This window comes from Schistocerca gregaria, chromosome 3, assembly GCF_023897955.1.
Source record: "Schistocerca gregaria isolate iqSchGreg1 chromosome 3, iqSchGreg1.2, whole genome shotgun sequence".
NCBI classification, from domain to species: Eukaryota; Metazoa; Arthropoda; class Insecta; order Orthoptera; family Acrididae; genus Schistocerca; species Schistocerca gregaria.
Window position 1 is genome coordinate 250,296,284 of NC_064922.1, and position 24,387 is coordinate 250,320,670.

General features: G+C 40.4%; 1 protein-coding gene across 1 annotated transcript in view; it reads right to left on the bottom strand.

Moving 5' to 3' along the window:
- Positions 1-24,387, bottom strand: part of LOC126355327 (uncharacterized) — a 234,927-nt gene that overhangs the window by 155,255 nt on the left and 55,285 nt on the right. Inside the window, exon 4 of the mRNA XM_050005621.1 lies at positions 18,703-18,987. Within this exon, the coding sequence (XP_049861578.1) occupies positions 18,703-18,987 (285 nt within the window). The remainder of the gene's footprint in view (positions 1-18,702; positions 18,988-24,387) is intronic.

The window sequence follows — 24,387 nt, forward strand, 5'->3', positions numbered from 1 at the left end:
TAACTATCAGTTTAATAAGTCACAGCTGCAAAATACTAACAACAATTCCTTACAGATGAATGGAAAAACTGGTAGAAGCAGACCTCAGGGAAGATCAGTTTGGATTCCTTAGAAATATTGGAACACGTGAGGCAATACTGACCTTACGACCCACATTAGAAGAAAGATTAAGAAAAGGCAAACCTACGTCTAGCATTTGTAGACCAGAGAAAGCTTTTGACAATGTTGACTGGAATACACTCTTTCAAATTCTGAAAGTGGCAGGGGTAAAATATAGGAAGCGAAAGGCTATTTACAATTTGTACAGAAACGAGATGGTAGTTATAAGAGTCGAGGGGCATGAAAGGGAAGCAGTGGTTGGGAAAGGAGTGAGACAGGGTTGTAGCTTCTCCTCGATATTATTCAATCTGTATATTGAGCAAGCAATAAAGGAAACAAAAGAAAAATTTGGAGTAGGTATTAAAACTCATGGATAAGAATTAAAAACGTTGAGATTTGCTGATGATATTGTAATTCTGTCAGAGACAGCAAAGGATTTGGAAGTGCAGTTGAATGGAATGGACAGTGTCTTGAAAGGAGGATATAAGATGAACATCAACAAAAGCAAAATGAAGATAATGGAATGTAGTCGAATTAAGTCAGGTGATGCTGAGGGAATTAGATTAGGAAATGATACACTTAAAGTAGTAATGGAGTTTTGCTATTTGGGGAGCAAAACAACTGATGATGGTCAAAGTAGAGAGGATATAAAATGTAGACTGGCAATGGCAAGGAAAGCGTTTCTGAAGAAGAGAAATTTGTTAACGTTGAATATAGATTTAAGTGTGAGGTGGTCATTTCTGAAAGTATTTGTATGGAGTGTAGCCATGTATGGAAGTGAAACATGGACAATAAATAGTTTGGACAAGAAGAGAATAGAAGCTTTCGAAATGTGGTGCTACAGAATAATATTGAAGATTGGGTGGGTATATCACGTATCGTATGAGGAGGTACTGAATAGGATTGGGGAGAAGAGAAGTTTGTGGCATAACTTGACTAGAAGGAGGGATCGGTTGGTAGGACATGTCCTGAGGCATCAAGGGATCACAAATTTAGCATTGGAAGGCAGCGTGAAGGGTAAAAATCGTAGAGGGAGTCGAAGAGATGAATACATTAAGCAGATTCAGAAGGTTGTAGATTGCAGTAGGTACTGGGAGATGAAGAAGCTTGCACAGGATAGAGTAGCATGGAGAGTTGCATCAAATCAGTCTCAGGACTGAAGACCACAACAACAACAACATACTTTGTAATCAGAGATGGAAGAGAGAAGTTCAGTCAACTACAACAAGACCTGAAGCTGATAGTGGATTGGATCATGTGCTCATAATTGGAAAATTCTGGCTGAAATTGAGGAAAGTAGCAAAAGCGGTTCCATCTTAGATACATTCTTAAGACAATACCCTTTGAAGTCTGAAACAGATTTAATGCATTAGAGTTAGAAGACAAAAGCCCACAAGAGCTGTGGACAGAAGTAGCCAATACTGTCACAGATGCAGCAGAAAAACACATTCCCAAGAAAAAGAATAATAAGAAGGCGAGATGGCTACTGTCTGAGGCATTGCAAGTTGCAGAAGAATGAAGGAAAGCAAAAATCAAAGGGGATGGATCATCATTTTTAAAATTAAATTCAGAGCTTCAGAAATTAGCTAGAAGTGACAAAAATGTCTTCTTAAATGAACAGTGCAAAGAATATGAAGATAATAACAGAATGGGGAAGATAAGGGATCTTTACAAGAAAATTAGGGACATCAAAAGAAAATTTCAGGCAAAAATTGGAATGACAAAAGACAGAAATGGGAAAGATCTAACAAAAAATGGAGGACATTAAGAAAAGCTGGACAAAGTATGTAAGAGATCTATATAAGAAAGAACTGCATACTGACAATGCTGGAAATGAAGAAGTTAATGTTATTTTAGAACTAAAGCCAGAAATTTTAGAGAGTGAGGTCAAATGGGTTTTCAAAAATATGGCTAATAACAAATTGGAGAGAATGGAGTGAAAAAGTTCCATTCAATATATCAGAAAATCTGGAGCATGCAACAGGGGCCAAGAAACTGGAAAAGATAAATACTCGTCCTGATCCCAAAGAAGGGAATTTCTACAGAATGCTCAGGTCACCAAACAAGGACACTTATCTCAAATGCTAGCAAAGTCATGCTGAAAATCTTACAAAATAGACTTTGCCAGTATCAAGAGTGAGAACTGTTGGAAGAACAAGCTACATTTTGTAAAGGAAGGGGAACCAGAGATCAAATTGCTAACATTCAGTGGATTATGGAAAACACGAGAATTCAAGAAAGACGTGTATCTCTTAAAAATGAACATGAACAGTCACAATAACCTCAAGAGACTTCTTTTTTTATGATTTTAGCAGTTTCAGTCTGTTTTAGACCATCTTCAGATCTACCACCATGATGGTAGACAGTGGTGCTCAACAGAGCAGGCACTACGATTGCATTAACACTAACTGCTCGTGGCATCACAGTGCCCACTCCATTCAGTACCATCTACCATCATGGTGGTCTAAAACAGACTGAAACTGGTAACCTCATAAAAAAGAAGTTTCTTGTGGTTGTGACTGTTCATGTTCATTTTTAAGTAATAAAAAAAACTGCTGCTCTCCAAGAGAAATGTTCTCAAAAATTACATTTATATCTGCTTTACTGATTATGCCAATGCCTTTGACTGTGTTGATCACAAAAAATTATGGGAAGTACTAAGAAATACTGGAGTACCAGAACAGCTCATTCATCTCATATGGAGTTTATACTCTGACCAAGAAGCCACGGTGAGAGCTATGTATGGAACAACTAAATGGATCAAGATTGAGGAAGGTCTATGACAAGGCTGCACTTAATCACCTTACTTACTCAATCTGTATGCAGAGCACATTCTGCATCTATATCTCCATCCATACTCTGGAGGTACCTTGAGTACCTCTATCGGTTCTTCCTTCCATTCCAGTCTCGTATTGTTCGTGGAAAGAAGGATAGTTGGTATGCCATGCCTCTGTGAGGGCTCTAATCTCTCTGATTTTATCCTCATGGTCTTTTTGCGAGATATACATAGGAGGGAGCAATATACTGCTTGACTCCTCAGTGAAGGTATGTTCTTGAAACTTCAACATAAGTCCATACCGAGCTACTGAGCGTCTCTCCTGCAGAGTCTTCCACTGGAGTTTATCTATCATGTCCCTAATTCTTTCGCGATTACTAAATGATCCTGTAATGAAGCGCGCTGCTCTCTGTTGGATCTTCTCTGTCTCTTCTATCAACCCTATCTGGTATGGATCACACACTGCTGAGCAGTATTCAAGCAGTGGCCAAGCAAGCGTACTGTAACCTACTTCCTTTGCTTTTGGATTGCATTTCCGTAGGATTCTTCCAATGCATCTCAGTCTGGAATCTACTTTACTGACGATCAACTTGAAATGATCATTCCATTTTAAATCACTCCTAATGCATACTCCCAGATAATTTATGAAATTAACTGCTTCCAGTTCCTGACCTGCTATATTGCAGCTAAATGATAAGGGATCTATCTTTCTATGTATTCACAGCACATTACACTTGTCTACATGGAGATTCAATTGCCATTCCCTGCAACATGTGCCAATTCGCTACAGATCCTCCTGAATTTCAGTACAATTTTCCATTGTTACAGCCTCTCAAAATACCACAGCATCATTCACAAAAAGCCTTGGTGAACTACTGATGTCATCCACAAGGTCATTTATGTATATTGTGAATAGCAATGGTCCTATGACACTCCCCTGCTGCACACCTGAAATCACTCTTACTTCGGAAGACTTCTCTCCATTGAGAATGACATGCTGCGCACTGTTATCTAGGAACTCTTCAATCCAATCAGACAATTGGTCTGATAGTCCATATACTCTTACTTTGTTCATTAAATGACTGTGAGGAACTGTATCGAACGCCTTGCAGAAGTCAAGAAACACAGCATCTACCTGTGAAACCATGTCTATGGCCCTCTGAGTCTCTGGAAGGTCTGATACTAAAATAAAATCTGACCTACTTCAGACATATCACGTGAAAACCCTTATGATGTGGAAGATCAGAGGCACTTGAAGAAGAGTCGATTAGAGGATGAGATGAATCGATCAGGATAGATGAAGAAGAAACTGAAATTAAAGTTCCTCAGATAAATACACTCCTGGAAATTGAAATAAGAACACCGTGAATTCATTGTCCCAGGAAGGGGAAACTTTATTGACACATTCCTGGGGTCAGATACATCACATGATCACACTGACAGAACCACAGGCACACAGACACAGGCAACAGAGCATCCACAATGTCGGCACTAGTACAGTGTATATCCACCTTTCGCAGCAATGCAGGCTGCTATTCTCCCATGGAGACGATCGTAGAGATGCTGGATGTAGTCCTGTGGAACGGCTTGCCATACCATTTCCACCTGGCACCTCAGTTGGACCAGCGTTCGTGCTGGACATGCAGACCTCGTGAGACGATGCTTCATCCAGTCCCAAACATGCTCAATGGGGGACAGATCCAGAGATCTTTCTGGCCAGGGTAGTTGACTTACACCTTCTAGAGCACGTTGGGTGGCACGGGATACATGCTGACGTGCATTGTCCTGTTGGAACAGCAAGTTCCCTTGCCGGTCTAGGAATGGTAGAACGATGGGTTCGATGACGGTTTGGATGTATCGTGCACTATTCAGTATCCCCTCGACGATCACCAGAGCTGTACGGCCAGTGTAGGAGATCGCTCCCCACACCAAGATGCCGGGTGTTGGCCCTGTGTGCCTCGGTCGTATACAGTCCTGATTGTGGGGCTCACCTGCATGGCGCCAAACATGCATACGACCATCATTGGCATCAAGGCAGAAGCGACTCTCATCGCTGAAGACGACACGTCTCCATTCGTCCCTCCATTCACGCCTGTTGCGACACCACTGGAGGCGGGCTGCACGATGTTGGGGCATGAGCGGAAGACGGCCTAACAGTGTGCAGGACCGTAGCCCAGCTTCATGGAGACGGTTGCGAATGGTCCTCGCCGATACCCCAGGAGCAAAAGTGTCCTTAATTTGCTGGGAAGTGGCAGTGCGGTCCCTTACGGCACTGCATAGGATCCTACAGTCTTGGCGTGCATCCGTGCATCGCTGCGGTCCGGTCTCAGGTCGACGGGCATGTGCACCTTCCGCCGACCACTGGCGACAACATCGATGTACTGTGGAGACCTCACGCCCCACGTGTTGAGCAATTTGGCGGTATGTACACCCGGCCTCCCGCATGCCCACTATATGCCCTGGCTCAAAGTCCGTCAACTGCACATACGGTTCACGTCCATGCTGTTGCGGCATGCTACAAGTGTTAAAGACTGCGATGGAGCTCCGTATGCCACGGAAAACTGGCTGACACTGACGGCGGCAGTGCACAAATGCTGCGCAGCTAGGGCCATTCGACGGCCAACACCGCGGTTCCTGGTGTGTCCGCAGTGCCATGCGTGTGATCATTGCTTGTACAGCCCTCTCGCAGTGTCCGGAGCAAGTATGGTGGGTCTGACACACAGGTGTCAATGTGTTCTTTTTTCCATTTCCAGGAGTGTATATACAACCTTAGATATGAAGATGATATATACTCTTGGCAGAAAGTGAAGAAGAGTTGAAGAAGAGAGAAAGGTGAAAGAATAAAGTGGGAAAGCTTGTCTTAGGATGGATGTTAAGAAAACAAATATATGGCAACTACACTTATCATTTCAAAGCATATAGGAGGAGAAACAATGGAGATAGTGTCTACATTCAGTTATCTATGTTCCCAGATTTTTGCTGATGATGACTGCAGCCACAAAATTAAGAGATGCTTATTGCTTCATAGAACGCCAATGTCAAACATTAACAAGGTTTTAAAGAGTAGAGATATAACTAGCAACAAAGATCTGTATTGTAAGGGCTACAGTCTTTCCAGTTGTGATGTATAGATGTGAGACTATAAGAAAGCAGAACGGTGAAGAATAGACTCCTTTGAATTGTGGTGTTGGAGGAATCTTCTTAGAGTCCCATGGATTACAAAGACAAGGAATAACTCAATATTAGAGCAAATAAAACCAGAGTACTCCCTGGAAGGTCTGATACTAAAATGAAATCTGACCTACTTCAGACACATCATGTGAAAACCCTTATGCTGGGGAAGATCAGAGGCACTTGAAGAAGAGGCCATCAGAGGTTATGAGATGAATCAATCACATCACAGAAGTAATGTGATCCATCCTGGAAAGCCTAAGGAAGAATGTGCAGTACAGAAGAAACTGGTGTGCTTTGGTTCATGGGGTCACAGAGAGTTGGAACAAACTAAATGAATAGAGAGAGAGAGAGAGAGGGTGGTGGTTTGATAGGGTGGCAGGGGGGGGGGGGGGGGGGGTAGTTAGTTCTGAGCAGAAGGCTTTTGCTTAGCTATAGGTAGTCTCATGTATGAATGAGACAGGAGTAACTAGGGAATCTTACTCAGATGGTGCTGGGAATGCTGTTCAAATTGTTAAAAAGCAAAAGTTTCTATTGCAGCAATAGCATCAGGAAGTTGTGGTCACAGAGTAAAGGGATTTTGTGAAAGGAGAACAAGCTGCCAATGATGGTTTGAACTTGGATTGTATGATTAGGAGGGCCAGGATGAAGCATTGATGGAATTGGATAAGGTGAAGGTTCTGCAGAAGGACGGATAAGAGCCTGAGGTAACAATTTCAATGGTAAGGCCGTTAGTTGCGATACAGTGTGCCAGACAAAGTTTCAGAAAGAGGATGTGTGACTAGAATCTGCCAGGGCAAAGGACAGTTTTTGCAATTGGCAAAGGTAGAATGAGGAGGGGTTCATGGCTGGGTGGTTGGGAGACAAAAGGAATGACTGAAAAGGTAGTGAAAAAGGCTGAAAATAAGAAATAAAAGCTTGTGGTCAAGGTGCTTCAGAGTACATAAATAAATCAGTTCAATCACAAATTTACACATGCAATAGTAAGAAACATGCACAATCGTACAATGAAATCATAAATAAATATGTGCAATTGGCTAACAGTCAAGCTGAGCAACACAATTCAGCAGAGAAAAATATGCTAAAAACAGCTCTGGAGTTGTAGTATAGAATTATTTGGTGTGATCATCTGTAACAATAGGGGGCCTCCAGATTGTGCAATAGAGCATGACAGTGAGTGTTTGAAGGCAAATACTTTAGAAACAAGAAACTATAAATATGGAATAAAGACTGGACAACGGGTTGTAGGCAACTAAAGAGAGCCAGTAACAAAAGTAAAAGGGTATTGGAAGGCAGATGAATGAATTGGCAATGTATACCAGCAGTGGAAATTTTTGGATGCAGCAATACTTGAAATATGAGGAATGCAACCACTCTCCTATAGTGGAATGACACGTTGAGTACAGAGACATGTAGCAGGAAATAGCATTAAAAATAGCTTTCAGGTTCTCGCTCTTTTTCTAGAAAACCTAAATGGGTCCACTGTTGCAAGACTGATTATTGGTACTTGATTGTTGAAAGCAGTTACCAGAGGTGATGGAAGTGGGGAGGGGTAGGGAAGGGCGCAGAGAGGGGTAGCGGGAAAGAGGTACATTTTTAGACAGATGATTATGCAGCTGCACAACAAGTCAAAAACAGTAAAGAGGATAGAGCAAAAAGAGATATAGGAAGAAGGAGAGGACAGGGGAGGACAGGGAGGAAGGAGAGGATGGTGGAAATGAAGAGAGAGAAGGGGGAGAGAGAGAGAGAGAGAGAGAGAGAGAGAGAGAGAGAGAGAGAGAGAGAGAGAGAGAGAGAGCACCTGTAGTACAGGGGAAGGTCTAGAGGGAGAGTGGTGGGATAAGGTAGTACATGATCTTGATGGGGAAGAAGTGTTGTGGACAGAACAGAGAGGAAAAAAGGGTAATGGTGAAGCAGTGGGAACAGGTTAACAGAGGATTAGCCAGGACTATTCCCATTGATGTAAGTGAGATAAACATACTGGAAGGCAGTAACCAAATAACTTGCATTGTCATTTGTGTTGTGATGTGCCACATGTTTGATAATTGGATGGTCAACTTTGCAATTTGACACAGTTTCGTAGTAGACAGTTGGTTACTTATCATGCCTACATCAAATGCTGTACAATAAATGTATCACTACTGATACATGAGATAGCTGTTTCTACATCTCTACATCTTCTCTGCCATTTAATGGATGGGAAATGCCTGTGACTGGACTGAGTGCCTATGGAGCCATGTGAGAGACATGACATTTCCAATGTCTGGACTTAAGGCAAGGACAACCTTAGCCATTTCCTTCATAAAATTTCATCTACACATCTACATCCATACTCTGCAAGCGGAGGATGCCCTGAGTACCTGTATCAGTTCTCCCTTCTATTCCAGTCTCGTATTGTTTGTGGAAAGAAGGATTGTCGGTATGCTTCTGTGTGGGCTATAATCTCTCTGATTTTATCCTCATGGTCTCTTTGCGAGATAGACGTAGGAGGGAGCAATATACTGCTTGAATCTTTGGTGAAGGTATGTTCTCGAAACTTTAATTAACAAAAGCCCATACTGAACTACTGAGCATCTCTCCTGCAGAGTCTTTCACTGTAGTTTATCTATCATCTCCATAACACTTTCGTGATTACTAAATGATCCTGTAATGAAGTGCGCTGCTATCCGTTGGATCTTATCTATCTCTTCTATAAACCATATCTGGTATGGATCGCACACTGCTGAGCAGTATTCAAGCAGTGGGCGAACAAGTGTACTGTAACCTACTTCCTTTGTTTTGGATTGCATTTCCTTAGGATTCTTCCAATGAATCTCAGACTGGAATCTGCTTTACCGACGATCAACTTTATATGATCACTCCATTTTAAATCACTCCTAATGCGTACTCCCAAATAATTTATGGAATTAGCTGTTCCCAGTTGCTGACCTGGTATTTTGTAGGTAAATGATAAGGGATCTATCTTTCTATGTATTCACAGCACATTACACTTGTCTACATTGAGATTCAATTGCCATTCCCTGCACCATGCGTCAATTCGCTGCAGATCCTCCTGCATTTCAGTACAATTTTACATTGGTACAACCACTTGAAAAACCCCAGCATCATCTGCAAAAAGCCTCAGTGAACTTCCGATGTCATCCACAAGGTCATTTATGTATATTGTGAATAGCTACAGTCCTATAACACTCCTCTGCGGCACACCTGAAATTGCTCTTACTTCGGAAGACATCTCTCCATTGAGAATGACATGCTGCGTACTGTTATCTAGGAACTCTTCAATCCAATCACACAATTGGTCTGATAGTCCATATGCTCTTACTTTGTTCATTAAACGACTGTGGGGAACTGTATTGAATGCCTTGCGGAAGTCAAGAAACATGGCATCTACCTGTGAACCCATGTCTATGGCCCTCTGAGTCTTGTGGACGAATAGCGTGAGCTGGGTTTCACACGACTGTCTTTTTCAAAACCCATGCTGATTCCTACAGAGTACATTTCTAGTCTCCAGAAAAGTCATTATTCTCGAACATAATGCGTACAACTGATCAACATTAGAGATATAGGTCTATAGTTCTGCACATTTGTTTGACATCCCTTCTTGAGAATGGGGATGACCTGTGCCCTTTCCCAATCCTTTGGAACACTATGCTCTTCTAGAGACCTATGGTACACCGCTGCAGGAAGGGGGGCAAGTTCCTTCGCGTACTCTGTGTAAAATCGAACTGGTATCCTATCAGGTCCAGCGGCCTTTCCTCTTATGAGCGTTTTTAATTGTTTCTCTATCCCTCTGTCGTCTATTTCAATATCTACCATTTTGTCATCTGTATGAAAATCTAGAGAAGGAACTACAGTGCAGTCTTCCTCTGTGAAACAGCTTTGCAAAAAGACATTTAGTATTTCGGCCTTTAGTCTGTCATCCTCTGTTTCAGTACCATTTTGGTCACAGAGTGTCTGGACATTTTGTTTTGATCCACCTACCGCTTTGTCATAAGACCAAAATTTCTTAGGATTTTCTGCCAACTCAGTACATAGAACTTTACTTTTGAATTCATTGAATGCCTCTCGTATAGCCCTCCTCACACTACATTTCGCTTCGTGTAATTTTTGTTTGTCTGCAATTCTTTGGCTAAGTTTATGTTTGCTGTGAAGTTCCCTTTGCTTCCACAGCAGTTTTCTAACTCAGTTGTTGTACCATGGTGGCTCTTTTCCATCTCTTATGATCTTGCTTGGCACATACTCATCTAACGCATATTGTACGATAGTTTTGAACTTTGTCCACTGATCCTCAACACTATCTATATTTGAGACAAAACTTTTGGGTTGAGTAATCAGGTACTCTGTAATCTGCTTTTTGTCACTTTTGCTAAACAGAAAAATCTTCCTACCTTTTTTAATAGTTCTATTTACGGCTGAAATCATCAATGCCGTAATCGCTTTATGATAGCTGATTCCCTGTTCTGCATTAACTGTTTCAAATAGTTCGGGTCTGTTTGCCACCGGAAGGTCTAATATGTTATTGCCATGAGTCAGTTCTCTGTTTAACTGCTCAAGGTAGTTTTCAGACAAAGCACTTAAAAAAATTTCACTTGATTCTTTGTCTCTGCCACCCATTATGAACGTTTGTCTCCCAGTCTATATCCGGCAATTTAAAATCTCCACCCAGAACTATAACATGGTGGGGAAATCTACTCAAAATATTTTCCAAATTATCCTTCAGGTGCTCAGCCACAACAGCTGCTGAGCCAGGGGGCCTATAGAGACATCCAATTACCATTTCTGAGCCTGCTTTAACTGTGACCTTCTCCCAAATCAATTCACATTTTGGATCTCTGTCAATTTCCTTCGATACTATTGCACTTCTTATCACTATAAACACACCTCCCCCTTCACTGTCCAGCCTGTCTCTGTGGTATACATTCCAATCTGAGTTTAGGATTTCATTACTGTTTATATCTGGTTTCAGCCAACTTTCTATCCCTATGGGTATTGTGACCATTTATTAATGAGAGCAGTTCTGGGACCTTTCTATAGACGCTCCTGCAGTTTACTATTAGCACATTAATATTGTTATTCCCTGTTGCATTTTGCCTACTCCTACCTTGCTGCATCTCAGGAGGCGTCTTGTCGGGCCTACGGAGGGAATTCTCTAACCTAAAAAACCCACATGTACTCCACTACCCTTATAGCCGCTTCCTGTGTGTAGTGCATGCCTGACCTATTTGGGGGGACCCTACATTTCTCCACCCAATAGCGGAGGTCAAGAAATTTGCACCCCAAATCTCCACAGAATCATCTGAGCCTCTAGTTTAAGCCTTCCACTCGGCTCCAAATCAGAGGACCGCAATCAGTTCTGGGAATGATACTACAAATAGTTAGCTCTGATTCCACCCCACAAACAAGGCTTTCTGCATTCACCAATTCCGCCAACCACCTGTACGAACCGAGGATGACCTCTGAACCCAGACGGCAGGAGTCATTGGTGCCGACATGAGCAACAATTTGCAGTCGGGTGCACCCAGTGCTCTCTATCGCTGCTGGCAGGGTCTCCTCCACATCTCGGATGAGACCCCCCCAGCAAGCAGACAGAGTGAACACTGGCCTTCTTCCCTGACCTTTCTGCTATTTCCCTAATGGGCTCCATCACCCTCCTAATGTTGGAGCTCCCAATAACTAGTAAACCCCTCCCCCCGTGTGCCTGCTCGGATCTTGCTGAAGGAGCAGCCACATGTCCATTCACAGGCAGAGTGGGCGATGCCACATGGCCAGCCTCCACATTTACCCTCTGCCTTGTGCGCCATGAATGCTGCTGAACCCACCACTCCCCTTGGGGAGAGGGTGGCCCAACCACACCCAGTACCTGCGAAGATGGCTCAACAGCAGGGACAGTGGGTGAAGCATGTAACACCTGGGGTGTACCATGCAACGCACCAGACTCCCCACTGCCACTACACTCCGAGGCAGCAGCCTGAAGATGGCTGACTGTGGCCATCAACACGCTCAGTTGTTCGCGAACAGTGGCCAGCTCCTCCTACGTCCGTACACAGCAGTCACACATCCTATCCATCCTAAGAGATCAATTTACTGTAGAGAGTTAATCAACTTTTAACTAGACTGCTAATTCACTAAAGGTGGCTGATTGTTGACTAAACTGTGATTGCTAGCCACTTTTTGTAGAAAACAATGAAAATAGCACTACCTGTCTCTGGACTGTATTCAAAACAAACACTAGCACTACTGGCACTATGGTTGACTAAAGGGACTCTCACTGACTTCAAAACAAACGCGAAATCTATGGAACACTATTACTAGCACTCGACAATTAAAGCTTCCTAAAAGCAAAAACACATGGAAGAAGAAGTGACAAGCAAGAAAAATACAGTTAATACTTAAATTAAGGTAGCTCGCTGCACAGCAGATGTGAAGCAGATGGCAGTTACGTCTCTTACTCCCAAGTCTACCTCACCTGGTCCTTCTCAACTCACTGAGCCACCTTCTAGATGTTCATCCCCACCTCTCAGATAGCTGCATGAACACAACTGTCCACATCAGGTATCAGGTTCAACAACCTACCAATTCCATGTCAAAAAGTCTCTTCCTTACAGATCATCACACTGGATGATGCATATTCAGTGGAAAGCAGAAGTTGTCAAACTATACCAATAACCTTACCAGATCTTTTACCGACAGGAAATATCCTATCCAGGTCATCCATAAAAAGATCTCCCATGTCATCTGCTCCTCTGACACTAGTAAGCCTTTTAACCACTCACTGACCATTCAGTAACCTGTTAACCACTCACTGATCATTCAATATCATTCTGCCCTTGAAAATATCAACCACACCTCCACCATGACATTGACTATCTGTGATTGTGCTCTGAGATGAGGAGTATCTTACACAAAATTCTACCCATGTCACACAAAGTAGTGTACTGCATCCCATTTAATATACAGAATATCCTTGTCCATCCTTCTTCAAATTCTACTCCCCTGCCTACACCCCATGGATCATTCCCCTGTGGTCTGCCCATGTTCAAACCCTGTCCCATACACCAACCTCCACATCTTACAACAGCTCATTCATCAGCATTTCCTACCCAGCAAGAGGCAAGGTCACACAGGAAAGTAGCCATGTTATATATCAGCTATGCTGCAATTACTGTACAGCATTGTATGTGGACTTCACAAGTAAGGAACTGTCTATTCACACGAATGGCTACCACCAAACTGTGGCTAACCAAAAACTTGACCATGCACTTATTGAAACTTCCTGGAAGATTAAAACTGTGTGCCGGACCGAGACTCAAACTCGGGACCTTTGCCTTTCGAGGGCAAGTGCTCTACCAACTGGACTACCCAAGCACGACTCACGCCCCATCATCACAGCTTTAATTCCACCAGTACCTGTGAGGACGGGGCGTGAGTCATGCTTGGGTAGCTTAGTTGGTAGAGCACTTGCCTGAGAAAGGCAAAGGTCCCGAGTTCGAGTCTCAGTCAGGCACACAATTTTAATCTGCCAGGAAGTTTCATATCAGCGCACACTCTGCTGCAGAGTGAAAATCTCATTCTGGCATGCTCTTATTGAATGTGCTGCACACCACAAGACAAATGATTTAATCAGCTGCTTCACTATGTAGGCCATTTTGATACTTCCTTCCAGTACAATTTCTCTGACCTACACCGATGATAATTGTTATCCAGCATATCCTGCATTTTCACAACCCCTCAACCCCTCTGTCCTTACCTGTTCCGACTGCCTCTCTATATCTTTTTCCTTTCTCTGTTCTGTCCACACCACTCCTTCGCCATCCAGATCATGCACTGCCTTCTCCCACCACTTGCCCCCCCCCCCCCCCCCCCCCCGCCAAGTGAGCATTTTCTCTCTCTCCCACATCTCCCACCCTCACAAACTCCCTTCCCCATCTCTCTTCCTCCTTTTCTACTACCCCCCTCTAACATCCCTTTTGCCCTTTTTTTCTATACCTTTCTCTGCTTTTACCCCCACTACCTTCCCCTGTCCCCTCCCTCATCCTATACCTCTTTCAGCTCTGCCTTCTGTACTCCTTCTGTTCTCTGAGGCCATGGTGTCATTTGACTGAACACCTACTTCTTCCACACTATCCCCTTTACTGTATTTCCCCATTCCCAGCCCCATCAACCCGGGCATCTACTTTCAATAATTGAGTATTAATAATCAGTCACAATGTGGCCACAGAGAGAGAATTGTGTGTGTGAACGTCTACACTTTTTGTGGTATCTTTCCCTATCAATATCACACTAAGCCAGATCACATACAGCAGTTGGTAGCAATCATGTGATTGCACTGCCAGTCTGCAACCACACCCTCCTCAGCCTACACAGCCAGCATCACCATAGAGCTGACTTAAAGGTTGGTGCATGTTGCACCATTCAGCTCAGTTGAGATCTGTCTGTTTAGCCTGACTGATGTATCCTGACACTCGACCTCTGTTATTGTTACAAATGTCTTCTCCCGGTAGCTGAGTGGTCAGCACAACAGAATATCAATCCTAAGTGCCCGGGTTCAATTCCCGGTTGGGTCGGACACTTTCTTCACTCAGGGACTGGGTGTTGTGCTGCCCTAATCATTATCATTTCATCCCCATTGACGCACAAGTCACCAAAGTGGTGTCAAATCGAAAGACTTGCACCTGGCGAATTGTCTACCCAACAGGAGGCCCTCGTCACGCGACATATTTTTTTATATATATATATATATATATATATATATATATATATATATATATATATATATATATATATATATATATATATATATATAATTGTTAAAGATATATGGACTTGCCTGGATCAAAGACTTGCACTGTTTGCTGATATGGATTTTACTGCTGGAGCTCAGGTGAAATAAAAGAACTTTATCAGACACTATGTGTGTCTTATTATTTTACTCTCTGCCATAGAACTTACAAAATCCTTGGCATGCACCAGTGGGATTTCCAAATACTTTTGCAACAGAAAGAGCAAGAACTCTAAAGCTAGCATGAATGGCATTTAATGTTATGTGTCTCTGTGTTTTAGTCATAAATATGCTAAAGGTGAATCCCTGCCTTATCCTTACTTTATGTAATGCTCCAGCCAGGAATTTCCATTATCACTATTTAATATAACGTTGCTTTTTCAAGGATTTTATAACTGGTAAAATTTTAAATTGTTGTAGCTTGCTAAATGATCATTGTAAATATGTCATTCAAGAATAAAGGAGATGCTTGATAACTAGCCATTGAAACAATATCATTCAGGCTTAATGGGCTTATGGCCATCACAATACATGTGCACACCAAAGAAGGATGACAGCCAAAACAAGAAATATGTATATCATATATAAAAGAAAACAAGAGTACCATAGCAAATATGTATTAAGTTCGAATCATACACATTGTATGAAAAATGTAATATATACCTATGTCCAAAGAAAGACCAAATTTGTTTCATAAGATGTTAGGTTCATACCCCAGTAGAGATCAAGATGCAAGGCCTATCTTATACAGCATCCCACCAACACCCACAACAGTCCTGTTATAAACTTTTCCTACCAATCAAACCAATGCCACCTCTGAAAGTAGCCAGGTGATCATGTGGCCTTCGAACTTAACTTCAACTTCTGTGCAACATTCTGCATAGGCATAACCAATAACAATCTACCTCTTGAAAAATTGTGACATAAATGAAAGTTGGCAGGCACATTTCTACATCTGAAAGACAATGTCCATTCATGACAGATGAATAAAAGTGGTGCTAGTAGTGGCACTTTGATGACGTAAATCTGGTTTGCTTTAAATACTCACTTTAATGGTCGAGAGCTTTAGTTACCTTTGGGGTTGGATATGGTGAGTAGATGTTAATCAAACAAAGGTGCCATTATCAACACCTCACTGAGTCTGAACAAGGTAATGTAATAGGACTATGAGAAGCTGCAATACTGCAGTAAGACATGGCAGGAATGTAGGGTTGTACGTGATTTCTGGCAGTAGTAGTCACGGGAAGACTCAACTCTGAACAGTCATGAGACACTACCAAGAGGAAAGACCACCAAGTTCAGCTTAAGGCTCCAGCACATTGTATTTCATCTGAGCAGCATTTGGCACCGCAGCAGCACAACAAAGTTTTACAAGTCAATAATTTTTATTTTGGGTGGAGTCACAGTAATGGTAAACTTTTTGAATGATGCTGCCACCATTTTATTGTCATAATTTTTATTTTATTGTTATACAATCCAGATTTTGGCCTTAGGCCACTTTCAAGCACAAAAAATTATTTCTGTGTCAAAAGACATCAGACGGGTATGAAATACAAGTCCTTGTTGTGTGGTGCATATCTGTTTATTGGTTAGAAGTTTCATATATCAGGTGCACTATAGGGTTCAGAAATGAAATTCTGCAAGATATTTAGGTGTTTTACAAATATTTTCACTTTTCCTACTGACAGATCTGGCCCATATGACCAAGTACACTTTTTCGACAAAGTCTTGTATGTCATACTTCAAGGACACCTCAAAACCAGATGCCCTATAGCATGCATTTTAATGAGTGCAAGCCACTGCCATTTGTAACCTCATTTGTGTTAAGTGATTCCTTGTAGGAGGGCAGGGTTGTGGTCTTTCCTGATGAAAACTGGTCCTGTCTCAGTGCCTGATGAAAACAGGTTCTGTCGCAGTGCCAGCGATAGCTGTGTGTTGGTTAGAAGGAGGCTGCTTGAGGGCCTGCAACCAACCAGTCTGTGTGCTACACACATTGGATCTACACTTGGAGTTATGGCCTGGGGTACAATTTCATATGACAACAGGATCACTCTCATGGTTTTCCCATGGACCATGACAACAAATTTGTATATCAATCTTGTGATTCAATCTGTTGTGTTGCCATTCATGAACAGCAGTTCAAGGGGTGTTTTTGAATAGAATAATTCTCATCCACATACTGCTGTTGCAATCCAACATGCTCCGCAGAGTGTCAATATGTTGGCTGGGCCTGCTCGATTAGCAGATCTGTCTCCACATATGGGACAGCATTGAATGATAACACCAGAGCCATCCACAACCAGCATTAACCTTCCCCATATTGACTGACAAAGTGCAACAGGCATGGAGCTCCAACCATAAACTGACATCCAGCACCTGTAAAACATAATGCATGCACTCTTGCATGCTTGAGTTCAAAATTCTGGTGGTTATGCCAGTTATTAATGCACTAGAATTTCACATTTACATTAACCTGTGATTTTGCAGTCTTAAACACTTAAATATATTATGTATTCCTGAAATTTCATTACTCTACATTGATGATTTTTTGTGTTGCAATTTTCTCTGTCAGTGTATATGGCCACTGTGAAACTGAGGCCAAGCATCACCTCAGTGAGTGCTTCATGGCCCGCCATATGGATTGTTCCCACTAACACCAACTTTTCTGAACTGCATAGGTAGGAACTCTCCCTATAACATACCTATCATTCTTGTATCTCCTCTGGCTTCAACCTTAGATAGCCCCAGCCCAGTCCTTTAAGTGCTTCTATCCACTTTTCTGTTCCCACTCCCATGTCACACATGCATCCTCTCTCCTAGCATGCCTCCACAGCCCTTTCCCCTTTGCTGCTTCTCTCCTCCTTATTTTCCTCCTCACCAGTACAGATTTCTGATGCAACAGAAATCTCCCCCACTTCCTCTCCTGATACTCATCCTCCTCCCCACACTATGCCTTCTTTGTATCCCCACTAGCCATCTCAGCTAGAATAACTGCTCACTGCAGTCATAAGAGTCTGAATGCCCATTGGTTACAGTGACGATGTACAAAGGAATGTGTTTGCTTACTGGTACAATGAAAGTCTTTGCCTGATAGCTTAATAATATCCTACAGTCTTCTTTTAAATGTGCCTGTCTGCTGCCCAATGCTGCCTCTATGTGGTGACTAGCAACTATCAGTATTCTTCAGTCACTCAGTTATGAGTGTGTTTATCACTAAAATCATGTATTTGTGATGATCACCTGCAATGCAATAAAACTAACTAACTACATACTAAGCATTCTGCTACTAAATTTTGCACAAACACCTTAAGACTTAACAATTTTAGAAAATAAAGCTAGTATTTGTATGTATCAATATGTAAACATTTGTACAACACTACTCATCAAACATGACAATAAAAGGAGTGTTATTGTATATTGATTTTATACATAATCTCCATTACAGTCAAAACAATGAAAAAATAGCCACCAGTTAAAATATATATACTGTGATTACCTAGAGACATATGTTAAATGCAAAGTTTATGTTTAAAAATCATTGGATTTGTCAAAGGAAGTGCTAAAATAAACTTATGAAGTAGAGTAATGAAAAATAGTTTTTTATGTAAACCATAATAATGGCAGGCATTAACAACACACAATAAAAGAAATCTTCACTACATTTGAATGATATTCTTGAAATTCATCATTTCTATATTTCATTGATACAGAAATAAAGTATATTTTTGAATTACTTATTTAAAGAGCAATATGCTCAAAACACATTACAGAAATGAAGAGTGCTACTTAAGTTTGCTATGACCCAAATACAATCACAATTAGACATTCTGACTCAGTGGAAAGTATTGCTCTGTAATAAATATATATTGCTGCTTACCTAAAAGTGTAACATTTAGAGAATTGCTGAGTTCTTCAGTCAGTCCTTCAATTCCAAGCTGATAGGTCCACTGACCTGTGTAAGCCTTTGCATGTCTACCAATGTAAATTGAGCATCCATTATAATGAAAGTCATCAGTAAGGTGATCACCTGGTGCATGTGTTATACAGTAAACAGCTGTCTCATTCGGAACACCATCTGGCACCAGGTTAATTACTCTCCCACTAAAGCTGCCATCTGAATCCAAGTATAGATGCACCTCTTGATCATGCAGGTCTGGATACTCTACAAATATTTAGAAGTGATAATCATAAGACTCTTTGCAGAATTACTTCTAAAATAAAACCTGAAATTTTACTCACAATGCATCTTATCCAAATGAAAAATATGTACAGGCTACTTTGAAAACCACTATCCTACAAAATTAACTGTTCCCTATAAATTAAATACTCCTGTAACCTGCATTAGAAAGGGCTTAAAAATGTCATGAAAAACTAAGGGAAGTCTTAATTAACATCTAGAAAACTGATAAAGGCACATTCACATCAAAATGAATGTATTGCCAACAAAAATAAGCTCCTTCAGTAACATAGGAACCTTCTGGAATGTAGTAAAAATGAGACATAAAAATGAATCAGGTATATGATGTAATTTCTGTTAAAGCAAAAAGTCAACTGATCAAAGATGAACAAAGAACTAGTAAAGCATCCAAAACCTGCATATATTTTGCAATTGGCAAAATTAATAATGTCTGATAAAAGTATTCAAGTAGAGCACTTCATTGTTCATGTAATGTATTTTACAAAAACTCTGAGTCCTTTATAAAAATTAAAATTAATTATGAATTCAGCCCAATATTAAATGTCTGTGTTTATGTGGGAGATTCTTGAAGCCCAATATTAATTCAATAAAGACAAGTATGGAATTAATCATCAAAATAAATGTATCAATTTTAATTATGGCATATCAAAACTACTCCGAGAGGAATTAAAATGTGTTTTAAGATGAAGAAGGCAAGGAAAGAAAATGTAAGATAATTAATTATGCAAAAATTTTTGAAGAGCAATGAAAGTAATAGTGACGAATTTGAAAACAATGACAGATTATGAGTTGACTCTTGAGAAACTATAGATGTAGACATGGCAGAAGCCACAAGGTCTTGTCCAGTCTTTAGCTTTTTTTACGACTGAACTGATTCGTTTGAGACTATGATTTTTCATTTTGTGTATTCAAGTATAAATTGCATGAAAAGGGGGTTGTAACATTTGTTTAGTACTACTTGTATCAACTCCACATACTATAAAAGGTAAGTATTTCAGTTTTGCTCAGTCAGCAAATATCAGACTGCTGTTAAAAAATTTTGTAACATGTAATAAAGGTACATTATCCCTGTGCCAGCTTAGCCAATCTAGCTCTTGCTTTCCCCTTCAGTTCCTCACTTTTAAGATTCTTACATGCCAACTGCATACAATTCTGCTTTGAGCTTAATCTTGAATGCACAATATTTTCTTTAGTCATCATGCACTAAAACCACCTTGTGATGGAGTCAAAAATGTGCTTTCTTTAATTGTTGTTGGGAAGCCTACCAAATACTTCCCCAAAAAATGTACATTGCACCAGCTGTTAATCACCATTTTAATTTGGCAGGATTACCAAAAACGCTCAAGATAAGACACTTTTGATTCCATCACTTAGTGAATTTGCACATGATATAAAGAAAATATTTTGGATTCAAGAGTGAACACAAATTAAAACATATATATTTGTATACAGCTGTCATGGAATAATTCTAAAGGTGAAGAACTGAAATGACATGAAAGAGGTACATTTGTCCTACTGATTCTCAGAAGTATATGGGTAATGTACTTCCTTCTTCGACCTGAAGAATAGCCAACTTATGGGAAAACTCTCTTGTTACTGGATCTAACATTATTTCTTGGTCAAAGAGGCTTGTCCTTCAGGGGAAATTCAAATAATGGAAATTTCCTTGTCAAATTAGAGCTCTTCAATCATTATGATACACTTCTTGCAAAACAGTTTAGGAAGATCAGCTATATACATGAAGCTGAAAAACATTTACAAATGCATTATCTGTCAAGTGATACTCAGAATGAATTTATTTCTGACACTACTGATCATGTCAGGAGTGCCATCTTGGAAAAAGAGAGGAAATGAGAAGCGTTATTCAATTATTGTTTGTACAACTTTTGATTCCATTCCAGTCATATTGAGCAGATAACATTCATCATGCATTATATTTACTTTGTGGAGACAACAGCACTAGTAACACCTTGGACCAGAGAAAACATTTGGCTGGGTGTAATATTTGGGTCAACTCCAAAGAAGTTTGGTTTAGAACCTTGTACTGTGTGGATCTCTTGCATGTTTGCCTGTAAGTCAAACATATCAATGTCTTGTCTCTGTTATTGGTCAATCCCTGCACCATATAGGAAAAATACCACACTGGTTACTGATGACTATTGTGACAACTGCATAATACAAAGGGGAGATCTTTTGATCCATATCATGATGATATGCAGTGACAATGCACACATCTTGCATTTGTTGCATTACATTACGAGCCCCTCAAGAATATACCTCACGGATTAACGTGAGAGATATGCATCATCAGTGTAATAACTTTCAACCAGTGATCAAACACAAAAAATTTGAATACAGATGTTGCTTTTTAAAGCAGCATATGCTCCGGCACACCATGTCACCATCAAAAGATCTACTGTTGGACTCTGTACAAGATTTGGCACCAAGTGCATCAGTTTATGATTCAGCAGGACAGATCAGACAAAACATGAAAAATAAAGTGACTTCTGTACCATTCACATCATTCTGTAGTTCAAACACTATTAGGAAATGTGACCACCTTGTATAGTGGATACAACAGGCTCTGTAGTACCCAGATGTGATTTACTGCATTGACAAGCACATTGTGAGTGCTCCATGATACTTCGTCAGTGTCAGAGCAACCACAACCGAACTTCAGTTCAGAGACTTGGCACAGGACCCAAGCTCTTATTATTCTGGCTGGAACAATTGACATCTACAGCCTGTGGTGTGCCACAGCTACCTCAGCACCAATTTTGGATAGTGCCATTTTGCCATGTGTGGCATAGTTTAACCATAGAAGCTCATGACCATTTTACAAAGTTTTCCATTGTAGAAAAATTTCCACTCTTGGCCCTAAAGCCAACGCCCATTCAGACATCAGATAAACCCTTCCATTTCCACACTACAACAACAACTGCACAGTTTCCGTGTCTGTCAGACATGGTTTATATGCCCTCCACTGTTACTGCTACCACTTGCCACTGTAAGTGGTTTTTGCAAATTGATACTGAACATATGTGGTGGTCACATTAATGTGATGGGAATGTGTTTGTTTAGGACTTAATAAGAAATTATATTTATTCCGTATTTCAGTCTGATAAGAATTTTCCATGTGCTCCAATGTTCACCTAACTCTGATACTTTCAAAAACATGAAATCTCTTTTAAAATAGCAATAAAATTGGATTGCTTTACTTGAAGATTGGCCCCAATTACATATTCTGCTCTGGGTTCAGTCCAGGCTGTCAACAGCCCTTCCCATGACTAACCATTCCCATTCCTATGTCTCTCATCCCTCATTCTATCATGCACAAACTGACCCAGTTACACCTACTGCCCACTTTCTTCACACATAGCCACTGGTTATTATGGCTTCTTCAGCTGTTTTTCTTTTTGATCTCACTGTGTTTTCATGATAATTTCAGTTTGTTTTCCTCTTTCACTATTGGCTCTACTCCATGAGACCTCACCTTTTCTCCTCATACCTGATTCATTTTGTCATTTATAAATATTTTTCCAACATATTTTTATGTGGTTTTTATCAGCCACTATGGGTCCCTGTTTCTTCCATCTATGCAATTATTGAAAAGTTTCCCCATCCCTAGATAGAACCCCTGCCCACATACTGTCCTTGTGTGAGCCTAACTGATGGAGCTCCCCAAATGGGCTGACAATCAAATTAACAAAACCTGACTGCAACCTCTCATTCTAAGATAACCTTCATCCGTTCAAATTCTGTCACTCCATAGCCCAAAACTACTAAGTGAGCAGATTGAGTGCACTAGGACACAAATTACTGAGCAAAGCAATATTGTCTACATAATAATCATCATAACTCCACATACTGGTGCACTGGTATAAATGAATGAAAAAAGATTAATTATTGAACAAAAAATATTAAAAATGGATAGTTCAAAAACACTAATACTGAACCAGAAAGTGGCTCCCAGTTTCAATTAAACCAAAAGTCTATACCAAGAAATTCATTATCACCATTTTTAAATTTCTCCATTCCCTTATATCTCAATTTAAATGAGCAATCTTCCAAAAATTGAAAATCCTTACCAGTAATTAATTTCAAGTAATTGTTTTGCAAATTAATTTTTAATTTACTATCAAACTCCATGCAATTTTTGCAACATATCTAGTTTTTAAATACTCTGAGCCAGTAATGTAACATAAATTATTTACTTTTAACTCAGTAATCTTTTTAAACAAATTAGAATAGTTAATGTTTATGAGCTTCTTCCCCATATATATATATTGTATTAAGATTAAACTGTTCGCTCAAAATTGTATGTTGAGCACTGTAACAGGACATCCTCCTCTAGCATTACCTTTCCTCAACGGGAATATTCTTACAAGGGAGACAGGGAAATCAAGTGTACAGGATGATGGCATCACCATCGAAGCGAATGGAAACTTGATAAACAACAAGCCAGAAGTCGAAAACATTTTGAATAATCATTTTTTAAATGTTGAGGAGAAAATAGGATCTAAATGATCATTAGAAGAAACAAGGTAGTTAATGGAAGAGGCCTTACTCACACCATTTGGTACAACTGAAATTCCACCCACCTCTCCTGCTGAAATTAGGAAGATAATAAACTCTCTCAAGAATAAAAGCCCACATGGAATTGATTGCATTTCCAGCAGAATAATAAAAGCTTGTTTCCAGGAAATAAGTGGGATTCTTAGCCACATGTGTGTTAGCTCTCTGTAGCAGGGTATGTTCCCAGAAAGACTGAAGTATACCATTGTTAAACCACTGCAAAAGGGGATACGTCTGATGTCAAGAACTACTGCCCAGTCTCTCTTCTGACTGCCTTATCCAAAAATGTAATGTATTGTAGAGTAGCTTCACACTTTTGTAAAAATAAAGTTTTAACAAAATGTCAGTTTGGTTTCCAGAAGCGTTTTTCAATGGAAAATGATATATATACTTTCACTAATGAAATATTAAATGCTCTGAGTAACCGGAAGTCACCCGTTGGGATTTTTTGTGATCTATCAAAAGCTTTTGATTACGTAAATCATGGAATACTTCTATATAAGCTCAAGTACTGTGGTATGAATGGGACAGTGCTCCAATGGTTTAAATTATACCTAACTGGAAGAGTGCAGAAAGTTGAAATAAGTAGTTCACATAATATGCAAAAAACTGGTGATTCCTCAAACTGGGGACCAATCAAGAATCGGGTGCCGCAAGGTTCAGCCTTGGTTCCTCTGCTGTTCTTAATATTTATTAATGACTTGCCATTCTATATTCACGAAGATGCAAAGCTGGTACTTTTTGCCCATGATTACTATCACACCCAACAGACAAGAATTAACTGGTGAA